Source organism: Platalea leucorodia, assembly GCF_965183815.1.
Source record: "Platalea leucorodia genome assembly, chromosome: 6".
Classification (NCBI taxonomy): Eukaryota; Metazoa; Chordata; class Aves; order Pelecaniformes; family Threskiornithidae; genus Platalea; species Platalea leucorodia.
This window is the reverse complement of record NC_138828.1, coordinates 46,814,874-46,834,861: the sequence shown is the minus strand read 5'-3', so window position 1 is coordinate 46,834,861 and position 19,988 is coordinate 46,814,874. Positions and strand designations below refer to the sequence as shown.

The following is a 19,988-nucleotide window of genomic DNA, read 5'->3' as shown; positions in this document are numbered from 1 at the left end:
CTCTTGTACTTGCATATAGGGAACTAAACATTTAAGATGCTGTTGCAAAAAACATTAGGAAGAAGTTAAAGTATTTATTTAGAGATTCTTCTTTAAAAGTGCAAAAATTGCAGAATTCTGTTGGATGAATTCTGAACCTCCCAAAAGTAAAAAGAACTAAACACCTGTAGTGTAAAAAATACAGATTGTGAACAGGAACAAAATATCTAATATTTACACTAATCTATGATAAAGGTTTATTGATCAAAGGAGGTAACTGACTCTGGACTGTAGATGGCAAGTGGTAGGCAGAACCCTACATTATAGAAAATTGAATGCAAATAAACAATAGGTCTGAGGTAGGAACACGTGTAGTACTTTTAAGTCTGACTTCTTGTAAACTGCAGAAAGAACTATGCACTCTATCAGTACAACTTCATCAAGACGAAGTTCAGCATTTGAGAAAATATGTGGCGACTGCAATAAATCATTTTAAAAGGGTATGTAAATGTCTTTATGCAGAATGTGCACAGGGTAAGGAGCCAGTAGCATTAACCCAGAGGAATTTCACCTAGGAAAAATGGTCAAGACTGATGCAGAAGGCCTGAAAGCCAAAGGACATTTATGAATTTAAAGCTGGGCAAAGTGCTAAAGCTAAATAACTTTTTATTAGTATTGAAATCAAATGTATAGACGATTGAAAGTGAATGTGACATTAGAGAGACAGGGCAATTCAGGAAGAAATTGAAAAGATCTTCCTTTTCATGCTTCTGAGTTGCCATCAAATGACACACGGGGCCTTGTTCTGATGTGCAATTGGGAAACTGGACCCAGAGCCAGGACTACAGAAGGCACTACAGAGGTCAGGTGCCTCCCAGTATTCCAGTTAGAGACAGCCGGGCTAACCCTGGGCTCATCTTCAGGTGATGTTCTGCGCTGGCAGGGTTCCATAGTGAAGCATAATAGGCTTTTGGCAGGATGGAGGTACGTGATCTCTGTAGATGCAGTTTTGATCTCTGCAAAAACTGTGAAAGAGAATTTCTGAGCCTGTGAAGAGGCTTGGAAGGAATCTCTTAGATCATTGAGCTGAAAGTAAAAAATGAGGTTTTGTGTGTGTGTCATTGGATCATAAATCTAAATGAGCTATAAGCACAGCAAGATGTACATCTTACAGCTCTCTGGGTTGAGAGCTCATGTCAGGGAGTTCGTATGAAATAGGTACATGATTAAATTGAGAGGAAGTGTAAATGTAAGTACTGAGTGGTTTGGAACAAAGATAAAATTACATGGCAACGTGGGGTTTCTGGAGTTAAGTTTTATTCAGGCACTTTTGAATTTGTTGCTATGTTTCTATATTATTTTTTTGTAGTAAGCAGCAGTGTCCTTATGCAATAAAACAACTGGAGTTTACTTTGTTTCCGTTTCAATCCATCTCTCTGTAGTAACAGTACCTTTTAGACATGATTTCATTCTCTCCATCCCTAGGGTTACTGAAGCAATCATACAATGTTTCTTCAGGGGTATTAAAATATTTATAACAAAACTAAAACTAGAACAGTGTTTGAAATTCAATGAATATGCTTTTTGTGGGACCAGTACCCATAAATTTTAAAAAGAAACCAATAACTGAAATCCTGATGCTATTAAAATAGATGGGATTTGGGTAATGTTTTCTGTGGAAACAGGATTTCAACCAGCTATGACCACCATGAAAGCTGTTGTACTGTACACATGCCATTTCAGAACATGCTCTGAAATCTCTACTTCCTGACATTGATCTGTGCAACAGATTTTATAAAAAAGTCTTTCCAGAAGGGTTGATGGTTTTGCTTACTTTGCTAATTTATTATTCACGAAAGCCATTACTGGCAATGAAATGCTTATAAAATCTGGCAAGAGGGTTTTACCAGCCATGGTGTTGGTACAGGAAATTAACCGCTACAAAGGCTAAAGATTTCTTTTCTTCAAATAATTATCTACTTCAGCTATTCTTTCCCAATGTGAACTGAGAATCGATTAGTGAACTTTCACCTTCATGATTTGGTAGACGAATTTCACTATCACTTCCAGTTTGTTTTGGGTTTATGTGTTTGGCTTCTTAGGGTGAAAACTGAACTGATCAGAGAAAGTAATTTTCACTACCAACGCAATACATAGCATACTAAAGAACAAACTGTGGTACCTCTTTAAGATGTCGTACTGCTATTTCATAAATCTTTGGCTTGTCACATAGCAGAATGCTACTTCAAAGGAGCAAGATCCCTTTGAATCTCAGGAGATTGAGTTCTGAATTTAATTTCTGGAGTGAACAGGCTCCTTAGGCATTTCTTGTAAGGTCTCTAGAGCAAAGAGGGAAGATCGTAATAGCAGAGAAAATTATCTAAAAAAAATACTTTAGTCCTTCACCTGTGGTTTAAAAAAAATAATTCACAATTTCATTCCATTACAACAAGAATTTATAACACCTCCTATTGCTAGAAACTAATAACTTGTGCAAGGTTAACCTTTTGCTTTTTACTGCCCCTACAGCAGAAAGTGTATTATTGCCCAGATCACATTTTTGTGGTTTGCTTCACTGAAAGCAGTGATAGCAGCCTCCAGGGATAACTCATAGCTACCAAGTGATTTAACATAAAGTTTTGCTTTTTAGTTATTCTTACATGAAACAACAGAAATTTATCTGTTTTTCTCCCTGTCTTCTTGGTGTTATGACATGAATTTGAACATATCATTGGGCACTGGCTCTTCTGTCAAAAGTGACTGCAAGAGGAAAAATAAAGTTCTTCCTTTTCTAAAATATGTTTTTAAAATGAAATCAGCATTTGATTCACTTTTTCTGAGATATTTGACCAAACAGATTCATGTTTTTAAAAGAGAATCCCTTCCATAAACAATTCTCTCTAAGAAGGCATCTCTTGTGACTCCCAGCTGCCATCATCTGACAGATTTCTCCTGCTCTTATTCTATGCCCAAGGCAGATTTTTTTAGAGGCTAATAAGTTCTGTTTTTTCCCCTCTTTGCTATACCAATGCTTTGTATTATCTCAGCACAGATTTTTAAGCAAGCTTCTTAAGCAAGCAAGGCTACAGAGAGTTTCATCCCTACTACAGATCAGAAAATAAAAAGGTATTAAATAGGAATTGTAATGCTCACAGTAAGGCTGATCTTTTTCCTATATTTGGTGGTAATCACAAAATAGGAAGATTCCCAAATCTGTGTAGAGCCCACTCTTAAAAACAGTTACTACAGTTCAGTATTATAACTAATACCAAAGATTTAGTTCTCCATTAAATTATTATTCATGTACTACACTGAGAGATGTACTAAATTAATGAAATATTATTTAATTCAGAAATTCTAGAAGGAAGCTGAAAAATAAGGCCTCAGACTTACCTGGTTTTGGCAAACTCATAGAATATAAGCTAGGAGGCTAGTTTTACCTTTAAAATACTTCTAGAATATAGTAAACTGGGAATTTAAAGGCTGCTCTGAAAACACATTGAGAACCTTCTTTCTTATTTCTTGCTTCTGCTTTAGAAAACTTGAGTACAACTCTTTAGCTTGATAATAAATTAAGATCAGACATAGCATTTTAGTAGGGAATTCATAGTCCTGAAGTGAATCTACATTTCCAAGTAGTTTTCCAAGTAATTATTTGTAAATGAGTGCCTGGGGTTGAACCAGATGTTGTCTCATTAGCTTTAACACTGTAATATGGAAAGAGAAAAAAAAGAAAACAATAAAGGAGCAATAATGAAAAATAAATAGGAGTGCATATGGAACATTATTTACTTGTATTGACTGTTTTCTCTGCAATAGATGGAATACAATTTCCATTATATAAAGCAACTGACACACAGAAAAGTCTACTGTAACGTTCAAGCGTGTATATTTATTATGGACTTTTCTATCACTTTCTCTATTTTATCAATTGGTTTTCTAGTAAGTGTGTTTTTGGGAAAAGTTGGAAAGGAAGATAACCATTATCTGCATAAATACATTTTCAAAAATCTTTAAGCATAAATTAGACACATCAGTTTCCCTTTTAAACTCGTTTGATATTAGAGAAAAGTTAAAATGGTTCATAATTTACAAACTGGCAGGTAAAGCTGAAGTGTTGAGTACTAAATAAAGAAAACGACAGAAAGCAGATACACAAAGTATTAAACAGAGTACTTCTATTCTTTGTTCCACTTTATCTTTTACTTTCCTGCATCCTTCTGATAATTATTTTTAGTGCTATAAATTCTGCAGCTTTTCAAACTACTGCTGAAAGACTCATCTACCTAGGGACAATCAGAAAAATTAATCTGAGTTGAATTTTAAACTGGATTAATTAAACTACATTAAATCCCTATGTAAATACACTTCCTCAGAATTAAAATGGTTTTTATTCAATATTCTTTGGAAGTGAGTTAAAGTAAATCAAATTAAGATCTCTCTAATATTGCTTGAGAATGTCCATTCCATACCTTCAAAGCAATAAAACTATCTCACCTAAAATTCAAACCTTTTTTCTTTTTGATTGCTTTTCCTGATCAGATCATGATCAGATCACATGGACAAGCCAGCCCCTCTAACAATTTTTACTACTTTTTAGAACCCTTCTGAGCCTGATCTTATTTGATTTCCACAAATAAAATCTGTATTTATATTAGGCTTTTTCCTTTATCACCTGATGTGAGAGATCTTACTTTTAAAGAGAACTAGAAAATGTCTTCCATTTTCCTCTTATTTACTCTTTAAGGTTTAATTTTAAGCAGATTGTGGACCAGCTTATTCAGCTTTCAAAAATAGCTCAGAGTCCATGTTTTTCTGTGGTAAGCAGCTACAAAAATGTTAGTGTGCTGAAATTTTTTTGTTTCAGTAATGTGTTTAGATTCATCATCATTTCTGAAGCCATCAAATCTTGGGGCTATTTGGATTCAACATTTAGAGGCTGACTTATCTTCCACATTTAACCATGTAGCATCTTCATATCCTTTCCACAGCATAAAATGAAAAGGTAATTTGTTATTGATGAATATGTCTGCTAGTTGTCTTAGGTTAGCACCAGTGTAGTAATGTAGCGTGCTTACATATTTACAGAAGCTGGGCGTGCCAGCATAACTACTGTCCCTGAAGGCAAGTAGAATTCAATGCCTCCTACAAGCAGGTTGCTATACTCTTGAGGTTCATGGCTAAAAAAAGAAATGTGTAGCCTTTGGAGAACACATGTTGCAAAGCATGTAACTTAACGCGTTTGTTATTAACAAAAGTAAGCACCCTAGTTTGTTCTGAATGATGAATTCCCTTGTATGTAGATGTCAAATATGTCTAAATATAGTAAAAAAATGATAAGTATATCATCTCATTGGTTCAATGCAAAATGGATTTGCCAGTGAGATTCTGTGGCAGCCATGGATAATGACTTGTTTTTATTAAGATCCATATTTTAAAAGCAAAAACAAGTAAAGCCTATAGTATTTCATTCCAATTTTTTGCATCATGATTGATAGTGGAAAAAACAACCATGTGGCTTCTTGTCTTAACTATGGGGTAGTGGTGATGAGAGAGAGGGAGAGACACGCTTCACAAAGCATGCAGCTGTCTGTACTTCAGAGGTGGTGCTTTGCATCAATCATAGGCCCAAGAGTGACAGGGATGTGGAGTAAGCTTGCACTTCTGGAAGCATAACTGATTGTTCTTCAGAAACATCATGTTAGTGCTCTATCACTCACTTTGACCATATCACAAATTGATTATCAGACCAAAACTGTAATTTAAATAAGGACAGAAACAGACAAAAATAGTCAGAAATGTGTTTGTTACTTCTCTGTGGTTCCTTTTTTGAAATGGAGTATCAGTTAAGTTCTGACTTACCACTGGTTTTGTTTTTCCCTCTTTTATTGCAGTTTATTATGCTGACATACATCTTTATGCTGGCCTGGCTGGGCGTTACAGCTTTCACTTCTCTGCCTGTTTACATGTACTTCAATCTGTGGACTATTTGCCGAAATGCCACCATAGTAGACGGAGCTAATCTCTGCTTGGATCTTCGCCAGTATGGTATGTCAATGAAGAGCACGAAATATATAGCAAGATTTCACAAAAGAAAGCATCATATTGCTTTGCTTCTATGTACCTGAAATGAAACGTTTCAGTGTTCTGAAACAATTGTTAAACATTTTTTTTCTATCCTTTTACCCACTAGTCAAGGCACTATGTTAGAGATGCAGTGCATTTCCAGGCCTGACAAAATTGAATCAACATTGTCCATTTTCCCAGAGTACTGAAAATTTGGCTTGGGGCTTCTGTTTAGTCTCTTCTTTTGGAATTGCTGGAACTTGAATAAAATGCTTAATTAGTCATTTATCTGGAGAAGGATGCTTTAATCTCGTGGTAGGACACTGATTTGGAGATGGGAGATCCTAGATTACCATTTCTCTCTGCAGAGCCTAGAGGTGAATCGGGACAGGGCAAGATTCATTGCTTGCAAAAATTGTGATGAAGAGCAACAATACAAATAGTAACACTCTAAGAGGCAAGTGGAGAGAGACAGGGGGGCTAAAGCCTGAACTGTGGAGGTTAGAATAAAGCGGGGATATACACATATGTGTATTTTGAGGGGATGGGAAATTTGGACAAAAGGGGGTTTGGAATCTTAAAAAGTCTGAGAATTCTTGTGTTGGTGATGAGAATTCAGTTCCTTTCTGCCAAAGACTGATTTGAATCTAGATGTTCTGGCCTCAATGATTTCTCAGCCCACAGAGCTTTGGGTACTCATACTCTTGTCAGGCAGTTCCTTCAGTCTTTCTTTTGTTGCCTTGGCCTAATATAAAACCACAGGATATTTTTTAATTGCTATTTTGAGATATAAAAGATGCTATATTGCTTGGGAATGAAACAGTTTGGTTCATATTAAACATTTCACTTAACCTGAAACAAATTTTTTCACATTACTGTTTTCACGAAAGAACAGTACCATTTTTCATCATGACCAAGTTATAGCAGTTTTCTTCAAACTAATCTGATTTAGTACCCAGACATTAGCTAAAGGAAACAATACAGCAGATTCTAGTTATTCTTGCTGATAAAGAAACTATTATTATAATAAAGTATATGTTTGGGTAATGCTTTTTTATAATTTATGAAAGAAGCTTTGTACCAGATCAACATGTCTGAAAACACTATATAGCACATTTCCCCACATGAGAATAAAGAATGTTTGTGAACAACGTGGTAAGTATATATATTGCTTGCAAATAATTTTCTGGTGTTTTGATTATTGTGCTGATCAAAATCTGGAATGAAGATATTTTCAAAAATGGCTGAAAAATTATTACCTGCATGTTTCCTACTAGGGCTTTTACTAAACAGATGATGTTAGTTTTGTGATGGCTGAAATTGTCACAGAATCATAGACTGGTTTGGGTTGGAAGGGACCTTAAAGATCATCTGGTTCCAACCCCCCTGCCATGGGCAGGGACACCTTCCACTAGACCAGGTTGCTCAAAGCCCCATCCAGTCTGGCCTTGAACACTTCCAGGGAGGACGCATCCACAGCTTCTCTGGGCAACCTGTTCCAGTGCCTCACCACCCTCACAATAAAGAATTTCTTCCTACCATCTAATCTAAATCTACCCACTTTTGGTTTAAAACTGTTACCCCTCATTCTATCACTACACTCCTTGATAAAGGTTCCCTCCTCATCTTTTCTGTAGGCTTCCTTTAAGTACTGGAAGGCTGCTATAAGGTGTCCCCCAGAGCCTTCTCTTCTCTAAGCTAAGCAACCCCAACTCTCTCAGCCTGTCCTCATATGGGAGGTGCTCCAGCCCCCTGATCATCAACAAAATCTGATTTTGTTATAAAAAAAAGTTCTGCAAAGCACCTAAGAATTTGTATTTCTTAGCTTTTCTGACTCATATGAAGTAAGCTGCTATGTACTAGGAATACTAAATGCTGTGAATATTTATTCTGCTCCAGGTATTGTTACTATTGGAGAGGAAAAGAAGGTTTGCACCACATCAGAAAGTTTCATCAAGATGTGTGACTCTAATGAGGTGAATAAATGTGATAATATTTTTGGCAAATCTGTAATATATGTTATAGTAGGAAGTAACTGATGTGTATTTTCTTCTTACTCCGAATATTCTAATTCTAGCTATGGTGATGAAATAAAATCCCAGTGGAAAATGCAGTCAGCAAGTACTTTTCCTAGTCTTTTACCGTGTACCATTTTTTTTGTAAATACACTTGTATTTTTTTTAAGAATTCCATTGTCATGTATATTTTTCCCAGAGATGTTTTTGAAAGCTAATGCACCTGCTGCACAATGAATAGGTCTATATAATGAATCACTGTTTGAAGATCTTGTGATTACTGTTGTGACAGGAGAGTAAAGATTTCAAATGGATTTGACCAAATCTTGCAGTGTGTTAGGATAATAACTCCTACTACATTTTTCTTTGTAGTTTTTCCCTTAGGCAAAGGCCACCTATTTCAGTGCAGCTGAGGTTTTTTTATTTTGTTTTTAAATGATCAGGGATGAAGACAGGGCAAACAAAATTATGTCTATCTAAAACAAAAAGAGAGGCTAAAATCTTGATCCTTCTCAAGTCAGAGGGTGCTTTGCTAAATATTTCACTGGTTCTTACTATATTTGAATAAATCTTCTTAGAATGAAGGTACATAATCTGTCCTTATACCAAAACCATCTAAGAAAATGCAACCCTTGCTGTGCAGTCAACACTCAGTGGCTGCTGTGTAAACCAGATCACTGAAATTAAGAACAAATGTAATCATTTGGTTTCGGGTGGGGTGAAGAAGACAGTTAACTGGGATTATTTAAGTAACCTGGTTTATATTATATCACTATGAACAAATTTTACTGGCAAATTTGGGAGGGAAGTAAATCAATATATGAGGATGGAAAGCTACAGCTAAGGAAGGGAAATGGGATTTTCTTTGGCTGTCTCTGCCACTAGAGAAACAAACATTTGTAGATCTAGTAAGGTAGTACTGTAACTGTAAAAAAAAAAAAAAAAAAAAAAAAGAAGGAAAAAAGTGCTGGACTTTATTTTTAAATAATTGGGGGGTTTCGTATTTTATAATTTAAATGCAATATTTTTAAATAGAATTATGCTTCATCCCTGATATAAGTATTGTAACAAAACAGGCACAAGCACAATGTCATGTAGTGATGTCAGTCTTTTTGAAAAAGTATTAATAATCATTATTTTCGTAGAAGGGTGGCAACAGGAAGGTAGTTATTTGCTCTACATTATTCAGACTTTTTGTTCAGTTTATGTGTAGTGTACCACCATGAAAGTCTCTTTCTTTGTCCCCCTTTGCAGCTAAACATGACATTCCACTTGTTCATTGTGGCACTTGCTGGAGCCGGAGCAGCAGTCATTGCTATGGTAAGCAACCCAATACTTCCTTCATCATGTGAATTGCTAATACATTCCGGTCGTTACTTAGTATCACTTATTCAATTTCCATACCATCACTCAACCCTATTACTAAAATATAATTCTGTGGTGCAATACTCTCTCATCTTTTCTTAATCTATGTTGATGGATTCCCTTTGAAGTAGAATATCATGATTACTTTTTTGAATAAAAAACCACCTGTGAGTACATGCTAAGAATTTTTACTATTCTCTTATTGTGTTCAGACAAGTGTCTGAACTCGCGTGTCTGTCTCATGACCATAGTAATATCCTTTTGTGATCTATGCCTTTCTGGGTATTCACAGGCTTGCCATGCTGCTATTTTAGGAGCAGACTCTTGTTGTCTGTTCTGTACATATATGTGAATGCGTCAGTTTTTCTATTAGGACTAATTTTTGCTTTTTTTTTAATAATGAAGATTACCTTGAATTTGATGACATTTTGCCAATGAGAATGTTCCACTGAGAAAAAAGTGTATGAGCTGCTGCCCTGCTCTTCTGCCTTTTGTCTGCCGTGTCTGCTTAAACATAAAGATATATTTAGAATGGGGATTCTGTACCAGTGTAGGTTTGTATAATACACACTGGAATGGGAAATGAAAAATGACTGTTACATGGTATTGATGCATTCCATAAGAAAAGTGTTAGTGATGTTGATTACTACTACTACTACTACTGCTACTAGTAATTTTTCACTGAATCCTAGGGCTATAAATTTTTCATTCTCCTTAGAATTATATTTATAAAAAAGGACAATCAGAGAATATTCAATGAAGCTAGTATTCCTGTTGCATTAGTGATTTTTTTTTCTTCTCTGCCATTTTTTCAGTATTACATGACACCCTGCCAACACAGCAGATAGCTAAATGAAAAAGATATATTTTTGATGTAATTTTTGTTTCAAGACCACAAATAATGAGAGAATATAATTTATATTAATAATTTAATTGATTTTCCAAACTGAGACTTTTCTGCTTCCAGCTGAAAAATGGTGACCAAATAGTAATTATTATAATATCTATATTAGTGTTAGGAAAGTATATTCAAGGGACCATTAGTTCTCTGGTGCATTATTGTTTTGAAGTATATTCAGTAGTAGTTATCTAATGCTAATATGTTCAGACAACAATTCTGCATTTCAAAGAAGAGTTTTGAATCAGAATAGTCACCAAAAGATTTTCAGTGAAAACAAACGCATCGTCAGTGGAAGAAAATTAAGTGGGTACATTGAGCCACGTAGTTTAAATACATGACACTTTCAATGAAGTTTAAAAAAAAACCCTTCAAAGCTCACAGTACCATATCAAAGATGCCATAGATGTGTTACACCAAGCACTAATCCACTAGGAATTCACTCTGATGGCTTACATGTATTCACATATTTTTGAAGGGTTACCCATACCCAAGTATGCTTTTTATTGGATTCTGTGACTGCACAGAGCAGGCATGATAACACTCTGACTGTTTTAACAGAAATATAAGTTAAGGATCTAAGTGCTAGTAAATTTTGTAGTCTCCAAATGCTGGTAAATGTATGGTTTATGAAATGTTTGTAACTAACTGTGTTGTCTATGTTTCAATTTTGTAATTAAATTGTTTGTCTTTAACCTGCCACTGTGATGTTAGGTTCCTGGTGAAGACTAGCACATTCCACTCTTTCATGGTGATAATTTTTAAAACTGGCATACCAGACCCCATTTATAGGTTGAGCAATGTGCTTCACACTTGACACAGTAGCCCAAAGATCGAGGACAGGACATGAGGGAAAGTTCAGAATTTTGTCGTTGGACAAGCAGATGTAAACAGGTTCTCTTTCTTTGAGAGAAGCTTGCTTTCCCAAGGAAGAAGTAATTTAGGGGAGGGAATATTAATTTTGGTCCTAAATTTCTCATATAGAAAGAAGAAAGCATCTTTTTTTCCCCAGATCCTATGCTCTAATTAGTAGAATGTCGTAAGGTATCAGCAATGGGCTAGATGAGGAATAAAGTGTGCAGAAGCCATTTAAGTCACTGGAGAACCAACACGCTTCCCTATATGTGCTGTTGCAAGAATAATCACAAATAGGATTTAATGAAGTTAGTCTTTAATGAAGTTATCCACAACAGTAGCAGATCTCCACTGGACAATTTTAAGACTCGGCTGGACAGGGTGCTAGGCCATCTCATCTAGACTGTGCTCTTGCCTAGAAAGGTTGGACCAGATGATCCTTGAGGTCCCTTCCAACCTGGTATTCTATGATTCTCCATATTTGTGAAATTTAACAAGACTTCTTAACAGAAAAATGAGATTAAAATACCAGTCCTTTACGAAAGAGAAAGCTTATGAATTTATTGCACTTTAAAAACATTGCTTGCAAACAATTACTGTAAACTAGAATAGTCTATCTGACTGAAGTAATAAGTATTTTGTATTTATTACCAGCTAGTAACAGTAGCGCATCATCAAAGAGATTGCTGAATAACTGAATTGGTAAAATCTGCTCTTTTAAATGACATTTTAAGTCATGTCATTGATATACTCCACTATATCCTCACTTCCGGATTTGTGGACATTTGCAAGAACCAGATTATTTAATATGTGCAGATTTCTTTAACTCTTTTAATGTCAATATTTGTCATGAAATTCACCAAAGAAATCAGCTTGTTCGTAAATATTAAGACCATCTGTCACCAGGATACTTTTCATTAATCTGCATTTTTGAAATATATTTTAGAAAAATGTAGTCATTTATTGCAAAAAAAACCCACAAAAAATATTTGTTAATACTTGCAAAACCATTTGGTCACAAGTCATAATCTTCCCATATCTACTACTTTAATCTGTCTCATGGTTTCAGATATGTATATGAATGTTAGAATTTTTTTCACAATTCACTAGCTGCCTCTTTAGTCTCCAAAGGAGAATGCTGTTTTGAGGTTGTAAAAGGGAACTGACCTACAAGTTAGGACTGATGTATAGAAAAACTCATATATTTTTGCAATATATGTCAGGGAAAGCTTTGTTTTGCAGAGAAGGAAAATATCGGACAGTTTGTTTTGAAAATTTATTATTCTTAGACTTCAGCCCATGATTAAAAAACACTGATGGAATTATTTGTGTTGCAGATGCTTTTTTTGAGGCTTGAGAACAGAAAAAATAGCCAAGATTTTGAATAATACTTAATATGGACTATGTATGATTCTGAACATTACTGTTCTTTCTCATGTCTGAATGGACAACAAATGGATACAGAAATAATCATTGAAGTAATACATGTTAGTTTTACTGTTTTCAATGTTGTGTCAGGTAGAAACAGAAGACATGAAGTTGTGTAAATATGAGTTCTAAAGGATTGATTGTAAGGCCACCAAGCATCCTGCCTGTGCTGTTTTCCCAAAACCACTACAGCAAAACTGAATTTTGAGATACACAGTTTCCCTTCTCAAAAGTTACCATGTGAGAGGTACTCTTCTGCCTGAACTTCCACAGAAGTTATGTCTTGTAGGATGGAGATGCAATCAATTCTGAAACAAGAACAGGGGGAATGTATAAGTGGTCTAGTTTCTCTCCCCGAGTAGGATTGTGTTCTTCTTCAGGATATTAGATGCATGTAAGGGGAGGAAAAAAATTATTTAGACTTCTGCCCTGTTAGGGTAATGACATGTCCCAAAAGGAAACCAAAACCAAAACCAAACCAAAACCCTTCCTAGCCTAGATGCAATTCTACAGTTTTGAAAGACTGAAGCATACTTTCACCTTATGACGAAATCTAAGCAGGAATGTTTCATAGAATACGGACAGACCCTGCACTCTTGCATATGTCTGTAATTGAAACATTCTGAGGCAGACTGTGGAAGCTGCCCTGCTTCAATTTGAATAAGCCTTGACAGGGCCCCACTGGCTTCAGGCTATTCAGGTCACAGAAGTGTGAAATGCAATTAGACAGCCACTTAAAGATGGCCTCCTTAGTGTGTTATCTAGGAACTTGGTGTTAAAGAAAAAAACAAAGGTGGTGGGACTGCTAAACATATATGTCATTATATAGCATGGATATGTATTTGAGCTTATATTCATTATATAAGCTAAGTAGTTGCTTCCAGGAAAGTCATCCTACCTATAGTGAATGTGAACTCCAAGAGTTTTCAACAGTTATGCCAGAAATTTCGTTATGTTAATTTTTAAGGAAGGGATGGGTGAAGAATGGGAGTTTAATGAAGGTCAGACTGTGGCCGATATACCTTCAGAATAGTTTGTCTATTTTTTTAGTAGAAGAAAAATGCCAAGTGAAACTGCAAGATGTAAGGTTTAAATTTGTCTCTTTCTGGGTTGTTACCAAATATTTTGTGACGATAAGAAATGTGCCTATGTGGTCCCATTTTCATCACGTGTTCTTCAATTGCAAGGTTTTCTGGCAGATGTGTTTTAAAAGGTCGGGAAGATGTGAGTACACTGCTCAGATAACCCCCACTTCTGTGATTCTCATGTCTACATCTGTTCAAGGTTCAGATTGTATTTTTTAATTGAAATATTACCCTCAAAGGACCAGCACTGGTGTTTTCATTGGATGCAAATTGTAACTGTCTGAGATGACAGAATTATTAGAATTACCAGCCTGTTTCCTTTGATTTTTCTCAGTTTTACTGCGGAGGAAATTTAAGGCATTTAGTTCAGTGCAATGGGGATTCAGCATTAGTGTCTCGCATTTGATCTAGAAATGCCTGAGCCAGAGACTACTCATGGTGAAAGCTTTTGGAACAGCTGAGTTAGATACAAGGTGTTTCTTTTTCCTGTGTGCTAAATTATGACCAGAAAGTGTCCCAGAGAAACACACTACATGCTGCCACCTCCAGCACTTGCACTATCATCACAGGTTGTGCTGCCAGTATTGTACTGTAGATATTAAGAAACTCCTAAAGATATGTAGAAATACTACTATCTGTACTCTTTTTCCTAGAGGAAAGATTCTCTGAACACTCCTTCCTATTTAATGACTTCTCAACTCAGACTGTACTCCTCAAATAAGGATTAACTGGGTGAAAGCTTGCCATAAACCACCAGGACAAAAAAGACACTGAAAATATTTGGTGCTTTGAAGGGTTTCAGAATGCTTTCCTTGATCTTAATTATCCAGATTAAGAAATGTACATTAGCCTGCACTAATCAGCAACAATTGACACCACACATTTATGGAAAAAGCCAACACTGGCATTTCCAAAAAAGAAAGAACACACTAAATTGGTTCTGTTCATTTAGTATGAATCTAAGATACTCGTGTATCTACAACAGTCCAATATGAACAGGAGAATTTGCATAATCTCAAGGTGTTTTTAAGATTATTCCATTTTCTGCTAATTGAATCCTAATTTAGTTTCTCGATATCTTAGGAGGGGTGGAATCTTTTGATTTCAGGAAATTACCTGTGGCCTCTGAGGCAGTTGATTAACATAAATATAAGAGATGTTCTCATCAGGAAGTATCTGGAAGCCTGCTAGGGGAGGAATAAGTGTCCAGAGAGTCCTACAATAAACCAGTTGAATACTGTTACTGAACATTTTTATTTTCTGACTGAAGACAGAGCCGACAGAGCCAACAGAGCACATCCTAAACTGAGAAGGGGACAAGTTTTGAGACAGTCAGAGGCTCCTTGCAAGCAGGTCTAGCAGACTGAAGGTAGGACATTTGAGGTCCACCTTTGAAAGGAAAGCTTTCAAAGTCTGCAAATGTCCTGAAAGGCCCAGACTTGGAAACCTGAAGTGAACAGGAGAGCAGTTCATTGCTCTAACAGGCAGCCAAAGTAGATTATAGATGGTCTATAGACTATAGAAGCATGATGACTAGGCAAACTAACTCCAAAAGGGACTGAATGCAGATAGCATGTGACTGCCCCTGAAGGAGGAGTTTTGAATAAAGTAGTTTTGGCAGCAGTATACTTTGAATAAAGTATTTTTGGAGGCCTCAGCTTCATTCCTTGTGCTAGCATTGTGTAAAAATTTATCACTTGTTTGATCATTCATTGCCACCATTCAGAAGACTGGACATCTACCAGTTGTTAAGCTCAGTCACTGGCAGCCATACCATGTGATTCTTATAAACTACTAAGCTCCATCTCAAATGCAATTAGGGTGTTTTACATCCTCTATTTATAATGCAAAACATTTGCAGAACATAGTTTTTCTACTGGTAAGATATCTTTCACTGACTTTCAGGTTAAATTTATTCAAAGCCACATGAAAAACATCTGTTCATGTGACAATATTGCCAATATTCTTTAACTGGTGTTTAATCTTCAGATGTATTCATAGACATTCTGTCCTCCCCATTTGCTAACATAAATAAGCCAAGCTCTCTGGGAGTGTATTGTCATAGCTCATCCAAAGATATGTGTTGACTGCAAGTGAGTCAGGTCCAATCTCCAATACCCACCAATAAGTTGTGTAATAACCACAGGCTGTGGGTTTTCTCCCCCTTCTTTTCAGATAATTTTCTATTTTCTTTTTGGATGGAACACTTGGAAAGCTCTTAATTTTGTTTTCTTAAAAAAAAAAAAATTAATAAATGTATTTTTACATATGCAAAAATTTACATGGAACATGAACATTGTTTCTGCTCCATTCAAGATGTGTACAGAAGTTGTCTTTTAAAATCACACAAATCACTTTTTTTTTTGTTTTCTATGCATTTTAAAGAATTGCATAAATAAATTGTGGTATAACTAATACAACAGTGAAATAAAATTACGAAATTAAATGGTGATGTGTGTGCCCTTTTAAGACTTAGAGTTTATTTGTAAACTTGTCACATTTTGCCTAGCTGAACATATTTTTCAATTTTTTGACTTTTTTCCCCCCAAATTAGCTGTTTTTGACAAAATAGCTAGCGAAAGAAATCATGGCTAAATGGAAAGCTAATGTTAACTTTAACAAGAAAGAAAAAGCAAATCTTTCTGTAATTATATTAGATAGGTAATCATAAGACTACAGATGTGTCTACGGCATATTTCTACCTTAAGCAACTACTTTAACAAATAATGATTCGATGGGGAAAAGTCTATAACAAATAACCAGAAGGCATTTTTTCCACACACATTTGCAGACTAGCTGAAATAGTAAACCAGTGATGATTTGTTGATTTTTCAGTTCTTTTAACTTTTTTTATAGCCATTGCTACCAACTGCTAGTCACGGTGAAAGTAACAGCTGTGAGTTGAGTAATCTGAGGATTAATGAAGCTCAAGCTTGAACTTCACATCGTATTGCTATACTACTACTTCACTTAATGATGCTTAGTTCCTTCTGTTGAAAACCCAATCTCTACCCTATAGCTTTCAAGTTTGAACTTGTCTATTCTGACTAGCTCTGTTGGTTCCTAACTCCGTGTTACCTCTCTTACAGGTCCATTATCTCATGGTCTTGTCTGCCAACTGGGCCTACGTGAAAGATGCTTGCAGAATGCAAAAATATGAGGATATTAAATCAAAGGAGGAACAAGAGCTTCATGATATTCATTCTACTCGCTCTAAAGAGCGGCTTAATGCTTACACATAAAAGAAACCTTGTCTTACTTTCTAACATGTGAATGCTTTGTTGTTTAACTAAAGGCCATTCAACCATTTTAAAAACAATTGAAAGTGCTTCTCACAAAAGATAGTTTGGGTGACTTACATATCACCCATGTACAATTCTTGGTTGTCTAGCACTTGGTTTCTTAATTAGTTCTTACTTTGTGTGACCATTCTCTGCCACAAAGCTCCTAAATAGCCTTTCCTGAATCCTTTTAAGCTAATTAGTTCTGCTAGATCAAGGATACTAAACTATTGTCAAATACAAATATGTGTTTGATTTTTTTAATCACTTTGTATGTGTTATGCATAACACCTTTTGCATTGTTTCTTATATGTTTTTGGAAAAAAAGTAGCTTTTTATACTTTTTAGTTTTGAGTTCAATAACTACTTTAACTACAGGTATACTTCAAAGGGACCATTGTACATGATGTACAATATATAAAGAAAACACTCTGATGACTTTCCTTTATATTTGGAAAACTTGCCAGATGGACCCTGATCAACTTGAATGAAGGTCCTAAGAACATTTTAAACAATTAAAGGTGCAATTTCTAAATTTGTAATAGTGGGTAAAAAAAAAAAAAAAGAAAAAAAAAGATAAAAAAGAAAAAAAAGAAAAAAAAAGAAAAAAGTGCTTCTTATCTTTGTTAACATTGTATTATTATTGATGTTTTTAAAGAATATTCTCTTGTTCCAAGTTCCATGGGTGATAATTCCTGTTTGTATTGTGAGCATGCAGACCGTGGTGCTAACAATGCATGGCCACTTGCCTTTTGAAGGAATTCAATACCACGGCTACCTGTTAAAGAGTTACGGTATATAGACAATTGTTAATTAAGTGATATAGTTATCCATAGTTTTTTACAGAATGATCTCTCTTTAATTCAATGATGGTTATGCTAAATTGGAGCTGTTCATGTGATGATGTAAGAAATTACTGCTTAGCTACATTTATGAAAGTAATATATCAAAAATACAGTGACCATAGGAGTCAGATGTCTTTTTACCTGCTTTAAAAATTTAAATGGATTGCACCTGTTTGAACTGTAAAAGATATATTAAAGGAGACTTCCATAAATGTTATAGCTTGGCTTCTAGCTTTCCTACACATATTGGTTTACCTGTATTACGTTAAAGTAAGGTGAAAGACCACTACAGAGCTTATTATTTGAAAGTGTAGTAATATATTTGAACATTTATTTTGATAGGAAAATGTTATCAGAAAGATAGGTCATCTTAATTTGAAAGAATTACCTGTATCAAAAACAAAACAAAAAACCCTATTTAAGAAAAGTCAGTATTATTGGACCAAATTTGATGGATTTTTTTTTTTTTTTGCCTATTTCTAATGCTACAAGAATGCTGTAAAGTGTCTCTTAAAGTGATGTAGCCTGACAAGACATTTTTGTCAGTGTTAAAAATCTTAGGTAGTTTTGTGCACTTATTGGACCATTGTGAATTCTCTCTCAGTGTAAGTGCATTTCTAATAAAACTTCTTGAGTAAAACTCTTCTTTGTACTATTACTAGTCATGCATCATCAGTAATTTTTAACAATTCTTGTAGTAAGTAGAGGGTAATACTATAGTTATTTGTGGCATGATAATGCATTAAGTAGTATTAGTTGATTGAATTTTTTTTTCTTTTTCTTTTCTTTTGCTTGTTTTGGGGGTTTTTTGGTTGTGTTTTTGGTTTGGGGTTTGTTTTTTTTTCTTTTTTTTTGTTTTTTTACACTTAGGCTGTCCTACGGGGTCAACAGTTTTCTGATAATGTGCAGTACCGGTATTACAGTTCTGCAAAAAGTACTAGGAACCTCTTTTGGATTCTATATTGTAGTGTTTCAGTTTTGTGTCTTAAAACGTTTGTGCTGATTTTTAAAACTATGTCTTTTAAACTCATGTAATGATGTTAATGCTTTTGGCTCTTCTCTGGTATTAGAGTTTGTATTTTCACAAAGAATGCTTTGTAGCAGGCATTACAATTAATCTGTTTTGTACATAAATGTGCCAACAGCTTGATGGTGGCGTTTTTGAAATGTAGAACAAAGTGCTTGCAAAAATGTAATAAACACACTTGTGTACTTTGTGTACTTATTAATTGTTTGCGTTGCGTGGTTTTTCTTTGCCTATACTGGACAAATCATTGTAACCAGAGATGGAAGAAGCTTGCTCTTTCTATCGTCCTTGCTATTGGAGGACTGTTCTCAGTATTATGCATTTTTTGTAAAACCTACTCTTAGATGTTCAAGGAGATAGTGCCTTTAGCAGAAATTATGAGAAGAGTAAAATTTAAAAAAATATTAATCTGGAGATGTTATATTAATTATAGAACATGTCTTTGTCAAATCTGTGACAAAAAAATCTTATTGTGATGAATAATTAAAAAAAAAAAATCCAAACTCTAAAGAGTTATATTTTTATCCCCTTTCTTGACAGTTTCCTCTGGCTGTACCTTTACAAATCACACATAAGTAAAAGTACAGTGTGCAGCCTTCCCATGGTTAGAAATTGTGCCTCAGTTTTGGGTAGTTTGTTCCACTTAATTAAAACTCTGCATCATTGCCCACGCGCGGATTACTTCAAATATGTCTCTTGTATTTAGTATCAGAATTTATATATCCTAAGAGAGTAAAATAATTTCTAAGAGCAGAATTTCATAGTCTAGGGAAGAGCATGGTAGCATGAGCCATACATATTTTTAACATATCAGTCGAGAACAACTGGGCAAGATTACTGTGGTGTCATTTGGAAAAAGCTCAAGAGAAGCTGGTCTGACATCAGTTTGAATGTTGTTGAGGGTACTAACACTTGGATATTACAGTAGCTAATACTTTAAAGCCTTGATAACAATACTATATTACTTATGTGCATGTAAAGTAATTTAAATGGTTGAGAGAAATCTATAGCTGTGCCAATTAACATGATATCACTAAGGAAAATTAATTGAAATACAGTTCCACAGTTTGTTTCTCAGTTATATAGCTATTTGTGTGCTCTTAATGAGGATACGTGCCACAATGGCAAGCAATTTTTCGTCAGC

At 35.0% G+C, this 19,988-nt stretch overlaps 1 protein-coding gene across 1 annotated transcript in view; it reads left to right on the top strand.

The window, feature by feature from the left end:
• Nucleotides 1–16,933, top strand: part of GPM6A (glycoprotein M6A) — a gene marked incomplete at both ends in the record, with an annotated part of 128,560 nt that extends 111,627 nt beyond the window's left edge. Inside the window, 4 exons of the mRNA XM_082314803.1 lie at nucleotides 5,874–6,027; nucleotides 7,945–8,021; nucleotides 9,315–9,380; nucleotides 16,781–16,933. Of these exons, the coding sequence (XP_082170929.1) occupies nucleotides 5,874–6,027; nucleotides 7,945–8,021; nucleotides 9,315–9,380; nucleotides 16,781–16,933 (450 nt within the window). The remainder of the gene's footprint in view (nucleotides 1–5,873; nucleotides 6,028–7,944; nucleotides 8,022–9,314; nucleotides 9,381–16,780) is intronic.
• Nucleotides 16,934–19,988: the final 3,055 nt, after the last annotated feature.